Below are 20,882 nucleotides of genomic sequence, written 5' to 3'. Positions count from 1 at the left end.
TCTTGGTTTCAGCTCCAGTCACAGTCTCAAGGTTGTGAGATCCCGCCGCGGGGCAGGCTCTGTGCTGAGCGTGGGGCCTGCTTAAGATCCTCTCCCTCTCCCTTTGCCATCCCCCAGCTCACACGCTTGCTCACTCTCTCTCTCTCTCAAAAAAAACCAAACTACTAATTTCTCATTTTATTTCTTTTTGACCCTATGGGTTACTTAGCAGTATGTTAGTTTCCAGATATTTGGGTAGTTTTCCAGAGATCTTCTGTTCATGATTTCTAATTTTATCGTGGTTAGAGAGCATATTTTGTATGACTTGAGTCCTTTTAAATTTATCGAGGTTTGTATTATGGCCTAGAGTGTGGTCTATGTTGGTAACTGTTCTATGTACACATGAACAGAATGAGTATTCTGCTGGTGGTAGTGAAGTCTTCTACAGGTAACAGGTCAAGTTTATTAATTTTGAGCTATTCAAGACTTCCGTATCCTTTTTTTTATTTTTAATTTTTATTTTATTATTATATTTTTTATTTAAATTCAAGTTAGTTAACATATAGTATAGTATTGGTTTCAGGAGTAGAATTTAGTGATTCATCATTTACGTAGAACAGCCAGTGGTCATCCCAACAAGTGCCCTCCTTAATGCCCATCACCCATTTAGCGCATCCCGTATCCTCCCCCGCCTCCAGCCACCCTCAGTTTGTTCTCTGTAGTTAAGAGTCTCTTATGGGGGGGCACTTGGGTGGCTCAGTCAGTTAAGTGTCTGCCTTCAGCTTGGGTCATGGTCCCAGGGTCCTGGGATCGAGTCCCACGTTGGGCTCTCTGCTCAGTGGGGAGTCTACTTCTCTCTCTCCCTCTCCCTCTGTGTTCTCTCACATAAATAAATAAAATCTTTTTTAAAAAAAGAGTCTCTTATGGTTTGTCTCCCTTTCTGTTTTTATCTTATTTTTCCTTCCCTTCCTCTATGTTCATCTGTTTTGTTTCTTAAATTCCACATGTGCATGAAATCATATGATGTTTGTCTTTCTCTGACTGACTTACTTCACTTAGCATACATAATACACTCTAATTCCATCCATGTTGTTTCAAATGGCAAGATTTTATTCTTTTTGATGGCTGAGTAATATTCCATTGTGTATATATGCACCACGTCTTCTTTATCCATTCAGCAGTCAATGCACAAGAAGACTTCTGTATCCTTACTGATTTTCTGTATCCTCTCTCAGTTGTCAAAGAAGGGTATTGAAATCTGACTATGATTGTGGATTTACCTGTTTCTCCTTGCAATTCTATCCATTTTTGCTTTGTGTATTTTAAAATTCTATTATTAGGCCTATACATGTTTCTAATTGTTATATCCTCCTGATATATTGAACTTGTTATGATTATGAGATGATCTTTGTCTCTGGTAATTCTTTGCTCTGAAATCTATTTTGTTATATTAATTAATATAGCCATTCCAGCTTTCTTTTGAGTAATGTAACCTTGGTATATCTTTTTCCCATCCTTTTACTTTTAACCTATATGTCTTTATGTTTGAAGTATGTTTTTTGTAGGCAGCATATAGTTGGATTTTTAGTCCAATCAGTTAACTTCTGTCTTTTATTATTTTTAGTTTTTTAGAAGATTGATGGATTGATTGATTTGGGAGAGAGAGAGGGAGAGAACATGAGCAGGGGGAGGGGCAGAGGGAGAGGGAGAAAGAATCCTTAAGCAGAATCCCTGCTGAGCATGGAACCCTTGTGGGGCTCAATCCCAGGACCCTGAGATCATGACCTGAGCCAAAATCAAGAGTCAGACGCTTAACGGACTGAGCCACCTAGGTGCCCCAATAACTTCTGCCTTCTTTTTTTTTTTTTAAGATTTTATTTATTTATTTGTCAGAGAGGGAGAGAGAGAGAGAGCACAAGCAGGGGGAGCAGTAGGCAGAGGGAGAAGCAGGCTCCCGCTGAGCAAGGAGCCCGATGCAGGACTTGATCCCAGGACTCAGGGATCATGACCTGAGTTGAAGGCAGATGCTTAACCGACTGAGCTGCCCAGGTGTCCCCTCTGCCTTTTAATTGAGGCATTGAGAAAGTTAGATTTTATGTGATTATTGATAAGGCTAAATATAAATCTGTCATCTTGCTTTTTAAAAATTTTTGTCTCATCTGTTCTTTGCTCCCATTTTTTCTCTTTTTCTGCCTTATTTTGGATTGAATGTGTTTATGATTCTGTTTATCTCTTTTGTTGGGTTATTAGCTGTAATTCTTTGTTATTTTTAGTACTTTAGAGTTTATAATATATATCTTTAACTTACTGTATTATACTTTCAAGTGATATTGTCACCTCACATAAAGTATCTGAACCTTACAGTAGCACATTCTCACTTCTCCCCTGGCTTATGGCTGTTGTCATGTTTTACTTTTGCATATGTTATAAACCCCACATACATTATTATTTTTTTGTTTAAAGAGATTTAAATCATTAAAAGGCCTTACATGTATATCCATGTATTTATCCTTTTTGGTGCTTCTCATACCTCTGTACAGAGCTATATTTTCATCTGGTATTATTTTTCTTCTGCCTGATTTGATCATTGTTATATGGAAATTTTACCTTATTGGGTATTAGATGTTTCTCTATTTCTATATATTTTTTTAAAAATTTTATTTATTTATTTGACAGAGAGAGACAGCCAGCGAGAAAGGGAACACAAGCAGGGGGAGTGGGAGAGGAAGAAGCAGGCTCCCAGCGGAGGAGCCTGATGTGGAGCTTGATCCCAGAACACTTGCATCACTGCCCTGAGCCGAAGGCAGACGCCTAACAACTGCGCCACCCAGGCGCCCCTGTATTCCTATACTCTTTTTTTTTTTTTTTAAAGATTTTATTTATTTATTCGACAGAGATAGAGACAGCCAGCGAGAGAGGGAATACAAGCAGGGGGAGTGGGAGAGGAAGAAGCAGGCTCATAGCGGAGGAGCCTGATGTGGGGCTCGATCCCATAACGCCAGGATCACGCCCTGAGCCGAAGGCAGACGCCCAACCGCTATGCCACCCAGGCGCCCCCCCCTTTTTTAAAAGATTTTATTTATTTATTTATTTGACAGAGATAGAGACAGCCAGCGAGAGAGGGAACACAAGCAGGGGGAGTGGGAGAGGAAGAAGCAGGCTCACAGCGGAGGAGCCTGATGTGGGGCTCGATCCCATAACGCCGGGATCACTCCCTGAGCCGAAGGCAGACGCCCAACCGCTGTGCCACCCAGGCGCCCCTGTATTCCTATACTCTTAAGCTTTGTTTGGGCATAGTTAATTTTGTTGGTAACAATTTGTGTTTTTGGGTCCTGCTTTTAAAATTTGTTAGGTGGTCAGGATGCCTGGGTAGCTCAGTTGGTTAAGCAACTGCCTTTGGCTCAGGTCATGATCTCTCTCCTGCTCCCCTTGCTTGTGCTCTGTCAAATGAATGAATAAAATCTTTAATAAAATAAAATAAAATTTGTTAGGTGGGCCCAAAGCAGGGCTATTTATTCCATATTATCGAGACAAGACCCTTCTGAATACTCTACCCAAAGCCCCATGAATTAATGAGATTTTTCAGTATGGCTAAGGAGCAGGTACTATAACCAGCCCCATATGAGCATCTGGTACTATTCTCTCTAATCCTTTTGAGTGGTCTTTCCTTGGCCTCAGGTAGTTTCTTCACGCTTGTACTAATCAGTATTTTGCTGGATACTTGAGGGGACTGCAGATCTCCAAGAGTTTGTGTTATGTGTTCTCTTTCTCTATCCCTCCCCACTGCCTTCTCCAGCTTTGTCCTCTCTGGTCCTCTGTCTCCTGTGAACGCTAACCACTTTGGTCTCTCTAGACTGTCAGCTATATCTTGTCAACTAGGGAAGCCTGCCAGGCTCTGCCTGGGTTTCTCTCCCTGCACTGAGGCCTAGGAAACTCTGAAAGCAATGAACTAGGGCAGTTGTCACCTAGTTTATTTCCCATTTCTCAGGGGTCACTGACCTTTTTTTACCTAATGTCTAGTGTCTTGCAAATCAGTTTCATTTTTCTTAGGTAGGAGGGTAAGTTCAGTTCCTACCATTTTATCTTGACTAGAAGTAGGAGGAATATGGATTTGGATCCTGACTCTGCCTGTTATTCACAAGCTTTGAGAGGTTAGCAAGTTACATAATCTCTCCAGCCTCAAATCTCCTCATCTATAAATGGACTAATAAGACTAATTCCTTATTGTAAGGATTAAATGAAGGAATAAAATACAAGACTTTGAACAGGTGTGTTAGCTCAGGTTAGTATGTGTGAAAAGAACTCAGGATCAAAGTTTGAGCTCCATCCAACCACTTGGAATTGAGAAGATCTAGAAAAACCCCAGAAGAAATGATTATGGGAGCCAGGGAGCCAGATTTTAGGGTATCTTCTAAGACTAACAGGAGAGAGGTATTTCAGAGAGAGGAGGTCAGCAGTGCCAGAACTTACAGGGAAATGGAGAGTGGGGCATCTGTGTTTACATTCTAATTGTAATTACCTCTTCTCCCTGAATGACATATATGAATGACATCTGTGGCTAGTATTGGGCGCGAGTGCTAACTTCCTCTGCCCAGCTGGAGCAGCTGAGTGCAGAGGCTAGAAGGAGTCTGTGATTTCTCTAACAGTTTGTGAAACCAGTTAAAAGAGATACTGCTAATTTTATTGGACAGGAAAAACTTGATTATGTGAAATACTCAGGAAATGGAGTATATTGATGTTAATTACATTTTCAAGATCACATAGGGTCAATCAGAAAAAGCCTTTTGTGTTTGTTTTAATCAGTTACCAGAAATTTCAGAACTCTACAGGTTCATATATTATTAGACCTGGAGGAACACCTTAGGGGGAGCATCTAATCCACCCTTCCTATGTCCTTGATGAGCCCTTCTAAGAGGGACTTGCTCAATGTCATAATTTGATCATGATAGATTTAGATCAAGAAGCTAGATCCAGGATCATAGGACCCACGTTTCAGGTTCTGTCTAGACACAAGTCTCCCCAAGAGTAGTGGAAAGAGCACTGTCCCAAGGGACAGGGCACCTGGCTTGGATTCTTCCTTGACCATTACCTCTAACTTTGTGACCTTGAGCAAGTTGTTGAACTTTTGGTTGCTTGTCTTTGTTTTTTTTTTTTTTAAAGATTTTATTTATTTATTTGACAGAGATAGAGACAGCCAGTGAGAGAGGGAACACAAGCAGGGGGAGCGGGAGAGGAAGAAGCAGGCTCATAGCTAAAGAGCCTGATGTGGGGCTCGATCCCAGAACGCCGGGATCACGCCCTGAGCCAAAGGCAGGCGCTTAACCGCTGTGCCACCCAGGCGCCCCGGTTGCTTGTCTTTGAATTGGGAATAACCTTAACTGCGTGAAAGCAGGGGATTGTCCCAGATAATTCATAACAGTTTCCTCCAGATCTAAGATTAATGTTTAGTGTTGTGGAGTGGTCAGGACATGTAAATGAGTAACATGGCTGTGTATATGAGAGTGGGCAGTGATGGGCACTGAGGTGAACTAGACAGTATGTACCCTTTCTAAAAGGATGGCTGCTACTTAGTTCCATTGGATTGTTGCCAGAAAATTTGTGTTATCGAAAGGAAGCCAAAAATCTGGATTTTTTTTTGTGGGAAATATGTGACATTCAAATTTATGAATTAAGACATGGAACAACTAAGACATATCTTTGGGTTTCATGGGTGCTCAGTTTTAGTTTCTGATAGCTATTTAAATGAAATTCTTTTTTTTTTTTTTTTTTTTTTAAGATTTTATTTATTTGACAGAGAGACAGCCAGCGAGAGAGGGAACACAGCAGGGGGAGTGGGAGAGGAAGAAGCAGGCTCCCAGCAGAGGAGCCTGACGGGGGCTCGATCCCAGAACGCCGGGATCACGCCCTGAGCCGAAGGCAGACACTTAACGACTGAGCCACCCAGGCGCCCCTAAATGAAATTCTTCTGAACCTTGACCTTGGATCCCAAAGCACAGGCTGTCTGACTGTGGCCCTCAATAACTAAAGCCAGATCACCTTCCTTCCTGGGATCCTAGTTGCCCCATCTGGCCCTGAGTTATCCTTGTCACAAGAGCTCCTCCCTGGCTGCCTGCTCTATCTGGGAAATGAAACACCTCTTCTTCCTGCCCAAACTGAAGCCAGCTGCAGCAGAGTCCTGAAAAGCCATCAGCTGCCCTTTTAGGAACAAGAGGAGGCAGCCACACAGGCCTTTGCACTACACCCCTGGCTGGGCCTGACTTCCCTCGGCCATTTTCTGTTCTTTATGGCCTGGGCCCCTCCCACTAGCCCAGTCGGAACAATTTGCTGCTTACTCTGGGTCTCTGCTACTTCCTCTCAGACGTAGTCACAAGGGGAAGTCCTAGGCTCACTAGCACTTAAACAAGCCCCTGGACTCTGGTTTTAAAGTTCTAGGCATCATGGGGCACCTGGCTAGCTCAGTCGATAAAGCATGTGACTCTTGCTCTTGGGTTGTGAGCCCCATGTTGGGTGTAGAGATTACTTTAAAAAAAAAAAAAAAAGAGTTCTAGGCATCCCGACTGGAGTTAATACAGAAAAAAAAAAAAAGGTAGGCAAGTGACAGAAGTTTAAGAAACTTTACCAAGTTCTTGTAGCTGTAGTCCCTGGGTCTTCTAGAATACAGAGGGGAGGTTATTTTAGGTCTTGGGAAAAGATCTAGAGGGCATTATAGGGTGAGAGGACAGAGGGCAGAGCCCACTGGCCTCAGAAGAAATGACAGGGCAAAGTTGGGCATTATGGAATACACCCTCTCTTTTCATTGTGTCAGTGCTATTAGGGGCACAGAGATGTAGGTTCCATTCTTGAGGAGCTTATGACCTAGGGAAGATACAGGGCAGGCATGAGGGAAGAAGATAGTCTTTAAAATAGGAAACAGGGGTGCCTGGGTGGCACAGCGGTTAAGCGTCTGCCTTCGGCTCAGGGTGTTATCCCGGCGTTCTGGGATCGAGCCCCACATCAGGCTCCTCCGCTGGGAGCCTGCTTCTTCCTCTCCCACTCCCCCTGCTTGTGTTCCCTCTCTCGCTGGCTGTCTCTGTCAAATAAATAAATAAAATCTTAAAAAAAAATAAAATAAAATAAAATAGGAAACAACTCATTACAGTCTCCCCAGCTTTGTAGAATTGTCAACCTAAATGCAGAGGAGCTGTTGTTGGATTTTATCACATATACTTTTAACTAATTAAAATCCACTGGAAAAAAAAATTTGTTTTTTCAGCCAAAGGCTTTTACTACCTACCCTCATGGATTAACAATTAGTCAAGTGTTTCTGGGCAGGCTGAGCTGCCTCTGGATGCCCTTGGTGCCAGACTGCTAGCTTGTGGAATCTTTTGGGTGGGAAAGGCATGGGAGGCTCTCAGATCCCCAGGCTCAGGCAAAAGCAGGCCAGCTGTCTGCTCAGTGCAGGGTAGATGTTCCTCTATGGAGCAAGAATACACCCTTTGCAGATAGGCAGCTCGGCATCGATCCCAGGCTTCCTACTGTCTAACCATATGACTTGGGCAAGCGATAAACTCTTTGAGCCTCAATTTTCCTATCTGTCAACGGGGGCAATAACAGTACCTACTTTGCAGGGTTATTGGGAGGATCCAGTGAACATGTAAAGCACCACATGGTGCCTGCTACCCAAGAAACTCCTTTTTTTTTTTTTTTTTAAAGATTTTATTTATTTGACAGAGATAGAGACAGCCAGCGAGAGAGGGAACACAAGCAGGGGGAGTGGGAGAGGAAGAAGCAGGCTCATAGCAGAGGAGCCCGATGTGGGGCTCGATCCCATAATGCCGGGATCACGCCCTGAGCCGAAGGCAGACGCCCAACCGCTGTGCCACCCAGGCGCCCCCAAGAAACTCCTTATAAGTGTTAGCTGCTGTCCTATAATACATTTTTCTCCACTGTGCCACGGCTATATACTGTTTCTTGGAGAGACACATTGGGCTAGGGGGAGGAACAGCACAGGGAAAAGAAGATATAGAGATCCCCAGAGAGAATATTAGACACAGGCAAGGAGAGAGAGGCAGAAGGTTAAAGAAGTGGGCAAGATGGAGAGAAAACTCAGCTTTATTGAGTATTTTCAGGGAGATTATCTTTCTCATTCGTCTTTGAGGTAGCGCTATCACTCCCATTTTTCCATTCGATGAAGAGGTGAAATGACTTACCCCAGGCCAGTGTCAGAGCCAGGATTCTGACACCAAGCTCCATGTTTTCTCTGTGTTCCAGTGCTGGTATGCATCAGCCAGGACAAAGGATGATGAAGCTTATGTTGGCTAACTAATCAAGGTGATTTTAAATTGTTTTGTGGGCGAGGGCATGGTGGTGGTAATGGTAGTGGTTCTCTTTCTGTTAAAACAGGTTCTGAGGGGCACCTGGGTGGCTCAGTCGTTAGCGTCTGCCTTCGGCTCAGGGCGTGATCCTGGCATTATGGGATCGAGCCCCGAATCAGGCTCCTCCACTGGGAGCCTGCCTCTTCCTCTCCCACTCCCCCTGCTTGTGTTCCCTCTCTCTCTGGCTGTCCCTCTCTCTGTCAAATAAATAAATAAAATCTTAAAAAAAAAAACAAAACAGGCTCTGAGAAGTCCTGCAGTTAATAATAAGAGCAGTGACCAACATTTACTGAGCACTTGGCCTTTCTGGCCCTGTGCCAGCTGCTTCACATATATTTCATTTTAATCCTCAAAACAACTCTATGAGATGAGTATTATTATCTGAGAATTAGTGAGGTTCGGTAATTTCTCAGGGTTTACTTTGATAGTGGAAATGAAGCTCAGAGTTGAATGCCTGGACTCCCTAAATGACCATGTTAACTTGGCATGACCCAGCATTTCCTAAGCTTGTTTGAAGGTGTCTTATCATGCCTTTATCTGACCTTTGCAGAACATACTTTCTGTGTGTTGTTTAAATGGTTTGGAGTAATTTGATATAGTGTTAGATTGTTAATTGGGGGGCTTATTTCTTTCATATTTGTCCCCATTAAACAGATAAGGGGCTTCTTTCTTTCTCTCTAGAATTTTTCCTTGCAGTGAGTGCTGTACTCCCTGTGTGTTTGCTGATGAAGTCAGCAGTGTTTCAGACTCTACTTGCCTGGTCATACACAAGTACTCATTTTACCATCTCTAAATGGAGCACATTAGCCCCAGGCCACGGTGAGCAAATTAGGGGAACAGGGAGATACATCACAGAGAAGGAGGCTGCTCTGAAAAATGCTGGTTGTACCTCTCTTCAGCTGTGTGGGCATCAACACAGCATTCCAAGGCTTTTGCAGGCTGAGGCCCTCTTTTCTGCAGGTGAGCCTCGAGATACTGAGTGAAGATGGACATAAAACAGCCTCTGTCTGGGCTTGAAGGCACATTTGAGTTTCTGAGACCTTTCTGAGTCCCTGTAGATCCATGCTACTCCTGCCACTTTTTTTTTTCTTTTAAGATTTATTTATCTATTTTAGAGAGAGAGAGAGAGAGAGAGAGCATGAGTGTGAGGAGCAGAGGGAGCAGGAGAGAGAATCTCAAGCAGACTCCACACAGTGCAGAGCCTGACTCAGGGCTCAGTCCCACCACCCTGAGATCATGACCTGAGCTGAAACCAAGAGCCACCCAGGTGCCCCGTCCCACTTCTGTACAGGGTAGCAGAATGAGAGCCCAGCCCTGCCCCTATCTTCTGAAACTGTGGATAAGATCAACAGTACCCATTTAGGGAAACTATTCTGGAACCAGGTGGATATTGGACCTTTTTTCCATTCTTTTTTCTTTTTCTTCTGACTGGGGACTTTGGAGAGAATATTGGTAGCTTTCTGGTTCTTTCATGTGTCAGCCTGAGCTTTTAAATGGGGTTTGCAAAGGGCAGAGTTTGGAAATTGGATGAAAGAGCATTAGTAGACTGTTTTCCTTCTGGTGGCGGAACTGCTGATTTATTGGAGCAACTTAATTTGGAGATAAGAGAGTTGAGGTGGTGGAAAGAGCCCTGGCTGTAGACCTGGGTTCTAGTTCTGATTCTTTCTCTAACTCCCTGTGTGATCCTGGCAAGCTGTGTCACCTTTTCTGGGCATCGTTTTTCCTCAGTCACCTAATGAGACAGGTCGGACTTCAGGATCTCTGAGAATACTTGAAATGTGCACCCCTCCCCCTTTTGACACCAAAATTATAACTCATTTAGTCAGGGTCTGGCAGGACATCTGATGCCTTGTGGCACAGGGATGCTTACTAATAACCGTCCCTGGAGGAGAATGGCTTCCTTTGACATTGGTGATTAACTTGGTTGTTTTGACTTTGGGTCTTTTCTTGCACACATACACCGGGCAGATGACAGGTGACCCCAGCACAGTGACTAGTGGATCGAAGGCCAGATGTGGTTCTCCTGGCTGAGGGTGCCCTGAACATCTGAAGTTTATTCATGGGCATGATGAACAGGGAACATCTGAATGATTGCTAGATGCAGGCAAAGCAGGGCTCCCTCAGCTTCACTCAGCTGCCTGCCTGCCAGTAGTCCTGCCATGACCAGGCTGCTGAGTGTTCTTCAGAATCCCCACTTAGTGTTGCATTTGTGTATAAGTGTCCTCTGGAGGGGCGCCTGGGTGGCACAGTGGTTAAGCGTCTGCCTTCGGCTCAGGGCGTGATCCCGGCGTTATGGGATCGAGCCCCACATCAGGCTCCTCCGCTATGAGCCTGCTTCTTCCTCTCCCACTCCCCCTGCTTGTGTTCCCTCTCTCGCTGGCTGTCTCTATCTCTGTCAAATAAATAAATAAAATCTTAAAAAAAAAAAAAAGTGTCCTCTGGAGTGTGTTGGTGTTTGCTGTGTGCTGAGAGTGGGAAAGGAATGGCACTCTCCTCCTTCTCTCTTAGTCCTTGTATCTTCTGCTCGGTGAACCCAGATGTAGAATCTTGGGTCTTTGAAAGGACACCATCATTCATTCATTCAATGAGAGGATATTACTGGGCCCTCCTTCCCACCAATGCTGAAATCTCTCTGTACTAGTCATGAGTGTACAGTTATGACTTTTTAAGCATCTGTTGAGATGCCTTGGGCTTGTGTCTCCTATACTGAATGCCCCCAGACCAGGGCAGGCAAACTTGCCCTCCTCAGCAATTCTTCAAGGAGAAGTCAAGTCTGCCTTTGCTTAAGAGAAAGGAGTATCCTATCTAGTGTGTTGAACTGATGTGTTCTCTGAAAATGGTTTCCGTACAGTCAATAACAGGTGCCTTGCAGAAGGAGTTTCCAGTCTTGGGTGAATGTCTTTTCAACTGGTCTGTTTCATAGGGTATCTCTTTTGTATTTTTCCTCCAAATAGCTGTTTAGAGTGTCTAATGAAGCAACTGTCTGGAGACCAATGTTTATTTCAACATGGTTGGAGTTGTTTTTGCTTCAGCTTTCAGAGCCAATAAAGCTGGTTATTAGATTCCATAATTGCTGCTGTAATTACTCTCTTGGAACCGGCAAAGGCATAATTAAATATGGAGATTCCAAGGACTATTTTTTTCCATCTAAAAGCAACCTCTTTAACTTCTGTTGGCCTGAGTTAGATTTCAACTGTTAAAGCCACTGTGTTTATGAATGACAGTGGCGTTCTTTGACAGGAAAGGGATTTCTTTGGACACCTCTTTGAATATTTGGTTTAGATGAACTCCTTGTTAACCCTGTACTTGTTTTTATTTTTTCATTTCCCCCCCAGTTTTATTGAGGTATAATTGACATAACATTGTATTAGTTTTAGCTATACAACATAATTATTTGATATATGTATGTATTATGAAATGATTACCATAAGTTTAGTTAACATCTATCACCTCACACAGTTACATTTTTTTCTTGTAATAAGAACCCAGTACTTGTTTTTTTAAACCCAACCATCCAGAATTTGGAGACATAAAGGACAAGACACTAAGAGCCAGCATATATTTATGTAAAACATTGGGCTCAGCCCTTTAAATCTTGGCTACATATAGAAGTAAATTCCTGTGGTCAGAAATAAGGTTGGGATGGATGATATTTTATTTTAAGTGTAGCAGTATGCAGGAAGAGTGTCATTTTACTCCTTTCGTTTGCCCTAAGTTATATTTTACCCCTCTGCCACACGTTTCTAAAATATGGAGTGTTTCAAGTGCTATGAATCTTTATGTTTACACATACTCTTGTAGCCCAAATGGTGACCTCATGTCTAATTTCTTTTTCTTTTTTTTTTTTTTTTTTAGCATTTTATTTATTTCTAGAGAGAGAGTGTGCAAGCAGGAGGAGGGACAGAGGCAGAGGGAGAGATAGAATCCCAAGCAGGCTCCACGCTCAGCACAGAGCCTGACACAGGGCTCAATTCCACAACCCTAGGATCATGACCTGAGCTGAAAACAAGAGTCAGAAGCTTAACCACTGAGCTGCCCAGGCGCCCCTAATTTCAAGATTATGTTAGGGGCGCCTGGGTGGCACAGTTAAGTGCTGACTCTTGGTTTCAGCTCAGGTGCTGATCTCAGGGTCGTGAAATCGAGCCCTGCGTTGGGCCCCAGGCTCCGTGAGGAGTCTGCTTGAGACTTTCTCTCCCTCATCCTCTGCCCCTCCCCCGCTAAAATAAATAAATAAATAAATCTTCTTTGAAAAAAAAAAAAGACTACTCATGAGCCACATGTGAAGGGAGAAAATGAATAGTGTACCCTTTCTCTTCAGAGTTCTTAACTAGTTGAGAGGTACACACAGGAGTTAAATTGGGGTAAATAAATCAACTGTCCCTGCCAGGTACCATCCTAGAGAGTTCACTGCATGGAGAGGAAGACTGTGTGAACTCTGCAGGCAGGAGGGAAAAGTCATAGAGGGCCAGGCTGTTTGCTCAGGCCTTTTTCTTCCTCTCCAAGAGCACACCTTATGGTGAGGATAGAGGGAAGGGCACATGCTTACAAAAATTCCTGTTTTATGGGCCAGGAGGAATGTAGGGAAAGAATTCTATCAAATGATTGTTTTAGCTAGTGTTTCAATGAGACATTATCATTTCTCCTTTGAGTCAGAGGTACTTAGGAGATAAAATATGGGTGTACCCCACATGAGGAATCCTGGATAAAATACATGAAAAACTTGAAATACAGATGAAATTAGAGATTCAGTTTAATATATATGAAGCACTTATTGTGTACCAGCCATTGTGCTGGATATTGGTCTGTAAACATGAATAATATAAACGTTTCATTCATGGAGGGACTCTTGTTTATCTCTCTGATATATTTGGGTATTTGCTTCCAGGTTATTTATTGGTTGGGGAATTTTAGAAGTAATGTGGAGATCAGAGAAATAGAAGATTGGCATACAAGGAGTCACTGCCAATTGAAAATGTATTACAGGGCACCTGGGTGGCTCAATTGGTTAAGTGTCTGTCTTCGGCTCAGGTCATGATTCCAGGGTCCTGGGATCAAGTGCCACATTGGGCTCCCTGCTCAGCAGGGAGTGTGGTTCTCCCTCGGCACCCCCACTTGTGTGCTCAAGCACATGCGCTCTTTCCCAAAAATAAATAAATAAAATCTTAAAGGAAAAAAAGGATGTGTTTCCTTAAAAAAAAAAAGAAAGAAAGAAAGAAAATGTATTAGAGAAAAAAATTAAAGCAGTTCTTAATCTAATATGTTAATAGGGAAAGAATAAATTTGGTTTTAAAAATCAGAATGTATGGGGAACCTCGCGCTAAACCATTCATGGAAACCCTGCTTCTGGGTTGGGGTTTCATACAAAGCAGAACAGCTCCCTCTCTGCGATTTATTGAAAGTCAGTCCTCTACACAAGGGTTTGGGGAAACAAAGAACAAACAAGAACAAAACTTGAAAAAAAAGAAAAAGAAGAAAAAAAACAAAAATCAGAATGTAGCTGACTGAATAAAATCAAGGGTCCTGCTGCACTCAGGGCATGAAAAGCAAGGCAGTGTGTCATCTCCATCTTTATTCTTGAGAACTGTTCCAGTGTCACTTGCCATCATTCTGAGGGTTTACACAGACCAGCGGTTGAGCCCTCCCTTCTCCACATAACAGCAGGATGACTTGGATGGGCCACTCACCTTTCTGATCCCCAGTCTCTTTGCTAGTGATAGATCTGGGGTCTCTGCCTCATGACTGGCTGCAGGAAGATTAAATGAGAAGGTGGATGGGACTGCCACAGCCATCTTGCTTGCTCACCACACAGCAGGCAGTCAGACACCTTGTTAGCTTTACTCATGAACCTGGCAGACAAGTTTTTATAGGCTGGGCTATGCCATGGGTGGTGGGGATGGCTGAGGCGGACCTGGGAAAGAGGCATCTGTAGGACATTGGCCTGAGAAAACTTGAGAATCATTTGTTGATTAGGATATGTCTGAGTTCGTTTCTGTGGAAAGGTAACACAGCACCAAGGAAGGCACAAGGAAGCAACCCCGGGCCCTGAGCACTTATATACCAGGATATCTTCCCTCTGCCATGATAGTCAATGGCAAAGGTCTCCCAAAACCCAGCCTGTGGTGACAGTCCCAGTCCCTTGCAGAATCTTACAGGCCATATTAAACCATGTGGAGACTTGGTCATGGGGGTACAGGGAGCTGTTGAGTGTTTTTAAGCAAAGGAATGACATAGTTGGATTCGCACTCCCTCTTCTGTGTTCCCACAGTCTCCTTGACACTCCCCGCTGGATTGGATGACCTCTCCAGGGCAGGATCCTGTCTTTTACATTAAGTGGAAGGCATAACAGTTAGCGTGGCAGAGCATGGACTTTGGGGTTCCACCCTTGGCTTAATCCCCTCTGCCACTTACCACCTGGTGACCTGAATTATGTAACCTCTCTGAACCTGTTTCCTCATCTACTAAAAGGGGTGGTCATTTCTACCTTAAAGGGTTTCTGTTTTGTGAGGTACTTACATAGCATGTATGACTTGGTATTAGCAGGTAAAGGTGTCCAGTAAGGAGTCTTGGGGACCCTGGGTGTGACACAGGTTGGATTTGTTGAGGTCATAGGCCATTCACACAGGAAGCAAGGGAGATAGCAGGTTGAATGTCTTGTCAGCTTTTAAGGAAGCACATTTCATTGTTCTTCAGATTTTTTGCAATTTCTCATTAGTGTGCTTTATCCTTTGGCTGGAAGAATTTTCCTAGTGGCTTTATTTACTCATTTTAGAGGAAGTATGGGCTGCTTACCTGCAGTTCCTTGGCAGATGGTTCTCAGGATGCAATCCTAGTCTGACAGGAAGCATGAGTAGAAGGAGCATGGGACCTGTTCATGTGATATATGGAGAAACCACAGCCCTGTAAGGGAGATGATTGCATGTTCCTGAGAGCCTGCCAGAGATGGCTCTGGGCTGGAGCTCAGGGACATGGTGGAGCGTGTGTGGGTGCATATGAGTGTTCATATGTGTCTAAGACTAGTGCTATCCAGGCCAAGGTAGGGACCCATTCGTTCTGGCTTTGATGCCCATCTAAGATGTGTACTGAAGATACCTTTAGGTACAAAGAGGGAAATTGAGATGGTAAGGGGAAGGAACCTTGGGTTGTGAGTAGGGAGATGTGCTTTTGGCTCCTGCTCTACCACAGATTCACCTTGGTCAAATTGCCTGCCCTGACTGGATCTAAGAACAAGATGATCTCTACAGCCTTAACAGGCCAGGAAGCATAGAGAGATATAGACAGATGATGACATTGACTTGACCAAATGGGTCAGACTCTAGATTTGTCCCTGGCAGGGAATTCTGTCTTTATTTTAGTTGTGTTGTGTTTTCTATGATAGAAAATGCTACAGTAACCATCTTTGGGCATGAGGATTTTTGCTTTTGTTGAACACATTTCCAGAAGGAAGTTACTGGGTCATAGGGCAGGAACAACATTATGGCTGTTGCTATGTGTTGCCATGTTGCTTCTCAGAATCAGTATATCAGCTTACAGCTGTCAGCTATGTGTGAGAGAGCATTTTAACCCTCACTTATCCAGTATTTAGTATAGTTATTATTTATTGTTTTTATAATTCAGTTGGCATAAAATGATACTTTAAAGCTGCTTTATAATAATTAGAGGTGCTGTTTTTTGGCATCCACTATGTTTAAGTTGTGCTAAGTGTCCATACATATTATCTCACTTACTCTTCACAAGGAACCTATCAGGGAAGCTAAGTAGCTCACCTAAGTCTGTGAGCTGGGATTTGAACCTAAAGCAGTATGTCCTCAAAACATTCTCTGTCTCGGTACCTCTCGATGCTGTGATTTGTGGGGTTGTGGCTATACAGTATAAACTTGAGCTTGTGTGCTTTGCTGCACTTTGAAGTATGTGAAGTATCATAGAAAATTGAATGTGTTCTTTGTGTAGAAGAGATTATTAACCCTGTGTTATAGTGGAAGCAACAAATGAGGTGCATTTATTACAATTAGGGCAAAGACTCAAGGGAACTCTAGGCTATTCAGTGTCAGGCTCTCTCAAACCCTGTTTTCTTCCCCATGCAGCGGCCCTCCAGGCACTGAAGCGCAAGAAGAGGTATGAAAAGCAGCTGGCGCAGATCGATGGCACACTATCAACCATCGAGTTTCAGCGGGAGGCCCTGGAGAATGCCAATACCAACACCGAGGTGCTCAAGAACATGGGCTATGCTGCTAAGGCCATGAAGGCTGCCCACGACAACATGTACGTGGCTACCCACTGGTGGAGGGGGGGCATCCATGTGGCAGGACCTCAATCCCAGGACATGGCCTTGGGCGACCCATTGATTTATCCATTCAAACACCTGAGTTTGTTTTAATTTGCATTCTTTTTTAGAACTCCTTTTAAAATGGATTTTGTACCCTGTTGCCTAAAGAAGCAGATCTCGGGGTGCCTGGGTGGCTCGGTTAAGCGTCCAACTCTTTTTTTTTTTTTTTTTTAAGATTTTATTTATTTATTCAACAGAGATAGAGACAGCCAGCGAGAGAGGGAACACAAGCAGGGGGAGTGGGAGAGGAAGAAGCAGGCTCATAGCAGAGGAGCCTGATGTGGGGCTCGAACCCAGAACGCTGGGATCACGCCCTGAGCCGAAGGCAGATGCTTAACCGCTGTGCCACCCAGGCGCCCCAGGCGTCCAACGCTTGATCTCAGCACCAGTCTTGATCTCAGGGTTGTGAGTTCAAGCCCTGTGTTGGGGCTTGAACCCAGCATGGACCCACTTAAAAAAAAGAAGATTTCATAGAATGAAACAGTATTTCTGAGTGATTCAGAGTTATTGTGATGGGCAGAGTTTCTAGCTAGAAAAGTCCTTAGAAAGTCCTCTCACCTAGGCCTCTGATTATCAAGGTGGGGAAGCTGTGTCCCAGAGAGGGGAGGTGACTTGCCCTGGGTTATGGATGAGCTTGGATAGAACTGGGATTAGAATCCGTGTTCGTGTCTTTTTCCTGATGCTGTCAGCAGTCCTGAAAAGCGTGGTACATCCAAGGGCTTCAGATCTCTCTGTTCCTATATTTGCTTTTGATGGAATTCTCTGGCTCCTCTCTTGCTCTCAGTCTTTGGCTGTCATATTAACAGTGTTTTTGGGGTGCCTGGGTCAGTCAGTAGAGCATGTGACTCTTGATCTTGGGGTTGTGAGTTTGAGCCCCAAGTTGGGTATAGAGATTACTTAAAAAAAATCTTTAAAAACAATGTTCCTGACCTTAGCAATTCTTCCTGTATGTGACTACTTCTCATGTACAGTGGCCTAAGAAACTAGATAACCAACCTTGTTACAGTTGTAATTAAAGGCCAGGGTAACACTAGGTTCCAAATGAGGTCCTCTCCCATGAACAAATTCTGCATTTGTTGTAGTGCTTGGACTTGGCAGCATATATTTGGGGAGTGTTTGAAGCCCTTTTCACTTCCTTGGCAGTACTCAGCCATATTCTTGAACAGGGATTGGCAGAATGTAGCCTTTGGGCCTGCCACCTATTTTAGTAAATAAAGTTTCATGGATACATAGTCATGCCCATTAATTTACATATTGTCTGTGGCTGCTTTTGTGCTACATAGCAGGGTTGACTGTTCATGACAGTTTGTATGGCCCACAAATTCTAAGATATTTCCTGTTTGGTCCTTTACAGGAAAAGTTTGCTGATCTCTGCTCTAGAAATGTGGGGTTGCAGAAAAAGTAGCCTTTAAATAAGTGAGGTATTATCTGAGGGTAGATGTTCATTGAACTGAGCTTCCTAAGTTAGGCCCACGTCTGCTCCATTTCTGTGTTCTCCAAGATGCCTAGCACAGAGCACATCTTAGTAACCCACTGTGCATGCTTTGAAGTACTGATTAATTGTATGTTTATAAGATCAGCAGTGCACAGAAAGTAATTCTGCATGTTTCCCTTTCTTTTGGGGCCTACTAGAGGAGCCATAAGTGGATTTGAGTAGATGGGAAGGACCTATCAAGTGGCACAGCTATATTTTGTAATTTGGGATTTTATCTTTCACTGTACAGAGTTACAGAGTTGCCCTTGAGCTTGAATAAGAGCTATTGGCTCAGGAGTTAAAGTCGTCTAGTCTCATCTGACATATTTATTACTAGCTTACATGAGAGATCATGAATGTGGCATCTAACTTCGCTAAGCCTTATTTCCTTAGGGTGTTGGACTAGATGATGTCTAAGAACACTTTGATCCTCTTGCTTCTGTGATTCTCTTTTAAAAGGGGAGAAAGATAATAAAGACAAACAAGTAATTCCTCACAGGGAATAATTATAGGGGGTAGGGGTAGGGACCAGATTGTGTGCAGTGGGGTTTCTGTTCCTGCCTCAAAGACCCTCTTTACAAAGACCAATCGTCCAATATGACATCTGTCCATTTCATTTAAAGGGACATTGATAAAGTTGATGAGTTAATGCAGGACATTGCTGACCAGCAAGAACTTGCAGAGGAGATTTCAACAGCTATTTCAAAACCTGTAGGATTTGGAGAAGAGTTTGATGAGGTGAGTGGTTTCATGCAGTTTACATAAGCTTCACAAATGACACCCGGGCCGCCCTTTGATGTGCTGTTGAAGGCTCTCCGGCAGGGTATATGTGGTTTGGAAATCACCAGTTCTCATTCCTCCGGAGTCTTAGACATCAATAGGGCGTGGTATTAACTCTCCCTAATTCTGGATTTTAAGAAATGGCTTTCACTCTTTGGGATAGAAGTTTAGGTTGAGTAAAGGGACCTTCACTGGGACCCCTCAGCAGGCTTCAGGTCAATAATTGGTTTCAATAAATAATTAACTTACACATTTCATGGGGGACCTGGGCTCAGAGCAGGGGCAGCTGAGGTGACCATTCCTTGCAGAAGGTTACAGGATTTGCCCTTGTGCAACTCTGATTTGAGGTAAAGATGAGGCCAAGGAAGGAGCATTTATATCTGACCCCTGAGGGATCCATCTGGAACTTGGCCACCTACAAGTTTCTGCTGTAGCAACTGGGATTTTGAATCTCTTGGGTTTTTAAAATACAGTAACAGGCCCTGTTGAAGATATTTCATTCTGTGTTAGAGTTGAGTCTTCTGAAAGTCAGGTCCTCTCCATTGAACCTAATTCTTTGTGCTGTCTGATTCCCACTGTATAGCTGAGAAAACAGCCTGTGGCTCTTAGACGTGGCTCCCAGCACCAGGGTCTTCATGTTTTCAGACCGAAATTTGATGGACTTGGTCAAGTTAATTTTGATTCAGCAAATATTCCTGAACATTCACTGAGTATACCCAGTTCTGAGATAAAGAAAGAGGAATGAAAAGATGCAGTCCCTTCTCTCAAAATGCTGACAGCTAGTGGAGGACACTGAATATAGACTCTGTAACTGCCTGACAGTGTATTATGTTCACCAGTAGAACCATGTTTAGGGTTTGAGTCACAGAGTATGGACCTGGAGTTCATCTTCCTTCCGACCTTCCTAGAAGGGTTGTGTGTCCTCTGAGACATCAGGAAAGAGGGACTGCTGCAGGAGGTAGGATTCCCAGGGACATATCTCTCACTCTTGTGTTTCCTTTACCAGGATGAGCTCATGGCAGAATTAGAAGAACTAGAACAGGAGGAACTAGACAAGAATTTGCTGGAAATCAGTGGACCCGAAACAGTCCCTCTACCAAATGTTCCCTCTATAACCTTACCATCAAAACCCAGTGAGTACTTCTTACCCAGTCATGACATACGCCTAGTGTCATGTAGTGGGTAATCTTGAGGTTGGTTGGCCTCAGTTTGGGTCCTGAGTTTGCCCAGGATTGAGAATCACAGAAGATCTGTTATGACAGCCACGAAGACATCATCACCTGTCTTTTCCTCATTTCTCTATAGAACAGGGTTTCTTAACCTCGGCACTATTGACACAGTCAGGTAATTGTTTGTATTAGGGGAGAGGGGTTATTTTATGTACTACACATGTTTACACAGCACCCCTGGGCTCTGTCTTCCCCAAGTTGTGACAACCAAAAATGTCTCCAGATACTATCACATGTCCCCTGCAGGGTGTGGGGCATCACCCCCCCCCTCGTTGAGAACCACTATTCCAGAATGATTTTTCCTATGTCACCAAATAAGAGAAAGTTCCAGGCCCTGAGAGAAGGTGTGAGAGTTTAATTCCAGGAAAGATCTTGGTTCCTGTCTAATATCCTGTGCTGTGCACACCTGCAAAAACTTGGGGCCTCAGAGGTAGCCACTGTGGGAAGGAAACATCTTTGGCTTTTTTAGAGACCTGGTTCTATAGAACCTTCATTTCTTTCTGCCTGCTCCTTCTTTCCCCTCCCTCTTCTATAATTTCACCCTTGGATAGAAGTATTCCACACCAAACTTCTAGAAAAGGTACAGAAGTTTGACTTGGTGTGGAGAGAGAGCCTGGGGAGCAGGGTAACAAGGCTATAGTCCTCTTACCCTCCCCCTCAAGAAGAAATGGCCCCTCAAGTTGAGTCAGCAGCCTGTGGTGGGTTCAGGCAAAGGGGGTCCAAACACTGTTTAAGGGGCACCT

General features: G+C 43.7%; 1 protein-coding gene across 1 annotated transcript in view; it reads left to right on the top strand.

Annotated features, from left to right (window-relative positions):
• CHMP4B (charged multivesicular body protein 4B) overlaps positions 1 to 20,882 on the top strand; it is a 49,040-nt gene that overhangs the window by 27,319 nt on the left and 839 nt on the right. The window contains exons 2-4 of the mRNA XM_045806683.2: positions 16,415 to 16,592; positions 18,754 to 18,868; positions 19,917 to 20,043. Coding sequence (XP_045662639.1) covers positions 16,415 to 16,592; positions 18,754 to 18,868; positions 19,917 to 20,043 — 420 coding nt within the window. The remainder of the gene's footprint in view (positions 1 to 16,414; positions 16,593 to 18,753; positions 18,869 to 19,916; positions 20,044 to 20,882) is intronic.

This window comes from Ursus americanus, chromosome 22 (assembly GCF_024610735.1).
Source record: "Ursus americanus isolate L20-20 chromosome 22, mUrsAme1.1.p, whole genome shotgun sequence".
Taxonomy (NCBI): Eukaryota; Metazoa; Chordata; class Mammalia; order Carnivora; family Ursidae; genus Ursus; species Ursus americanus.
The sequence above is the reverse complement of the archived record's forward strand: the minus strand, read 5'-3'. Positions and strand labels throughout refer to the sequence as shown.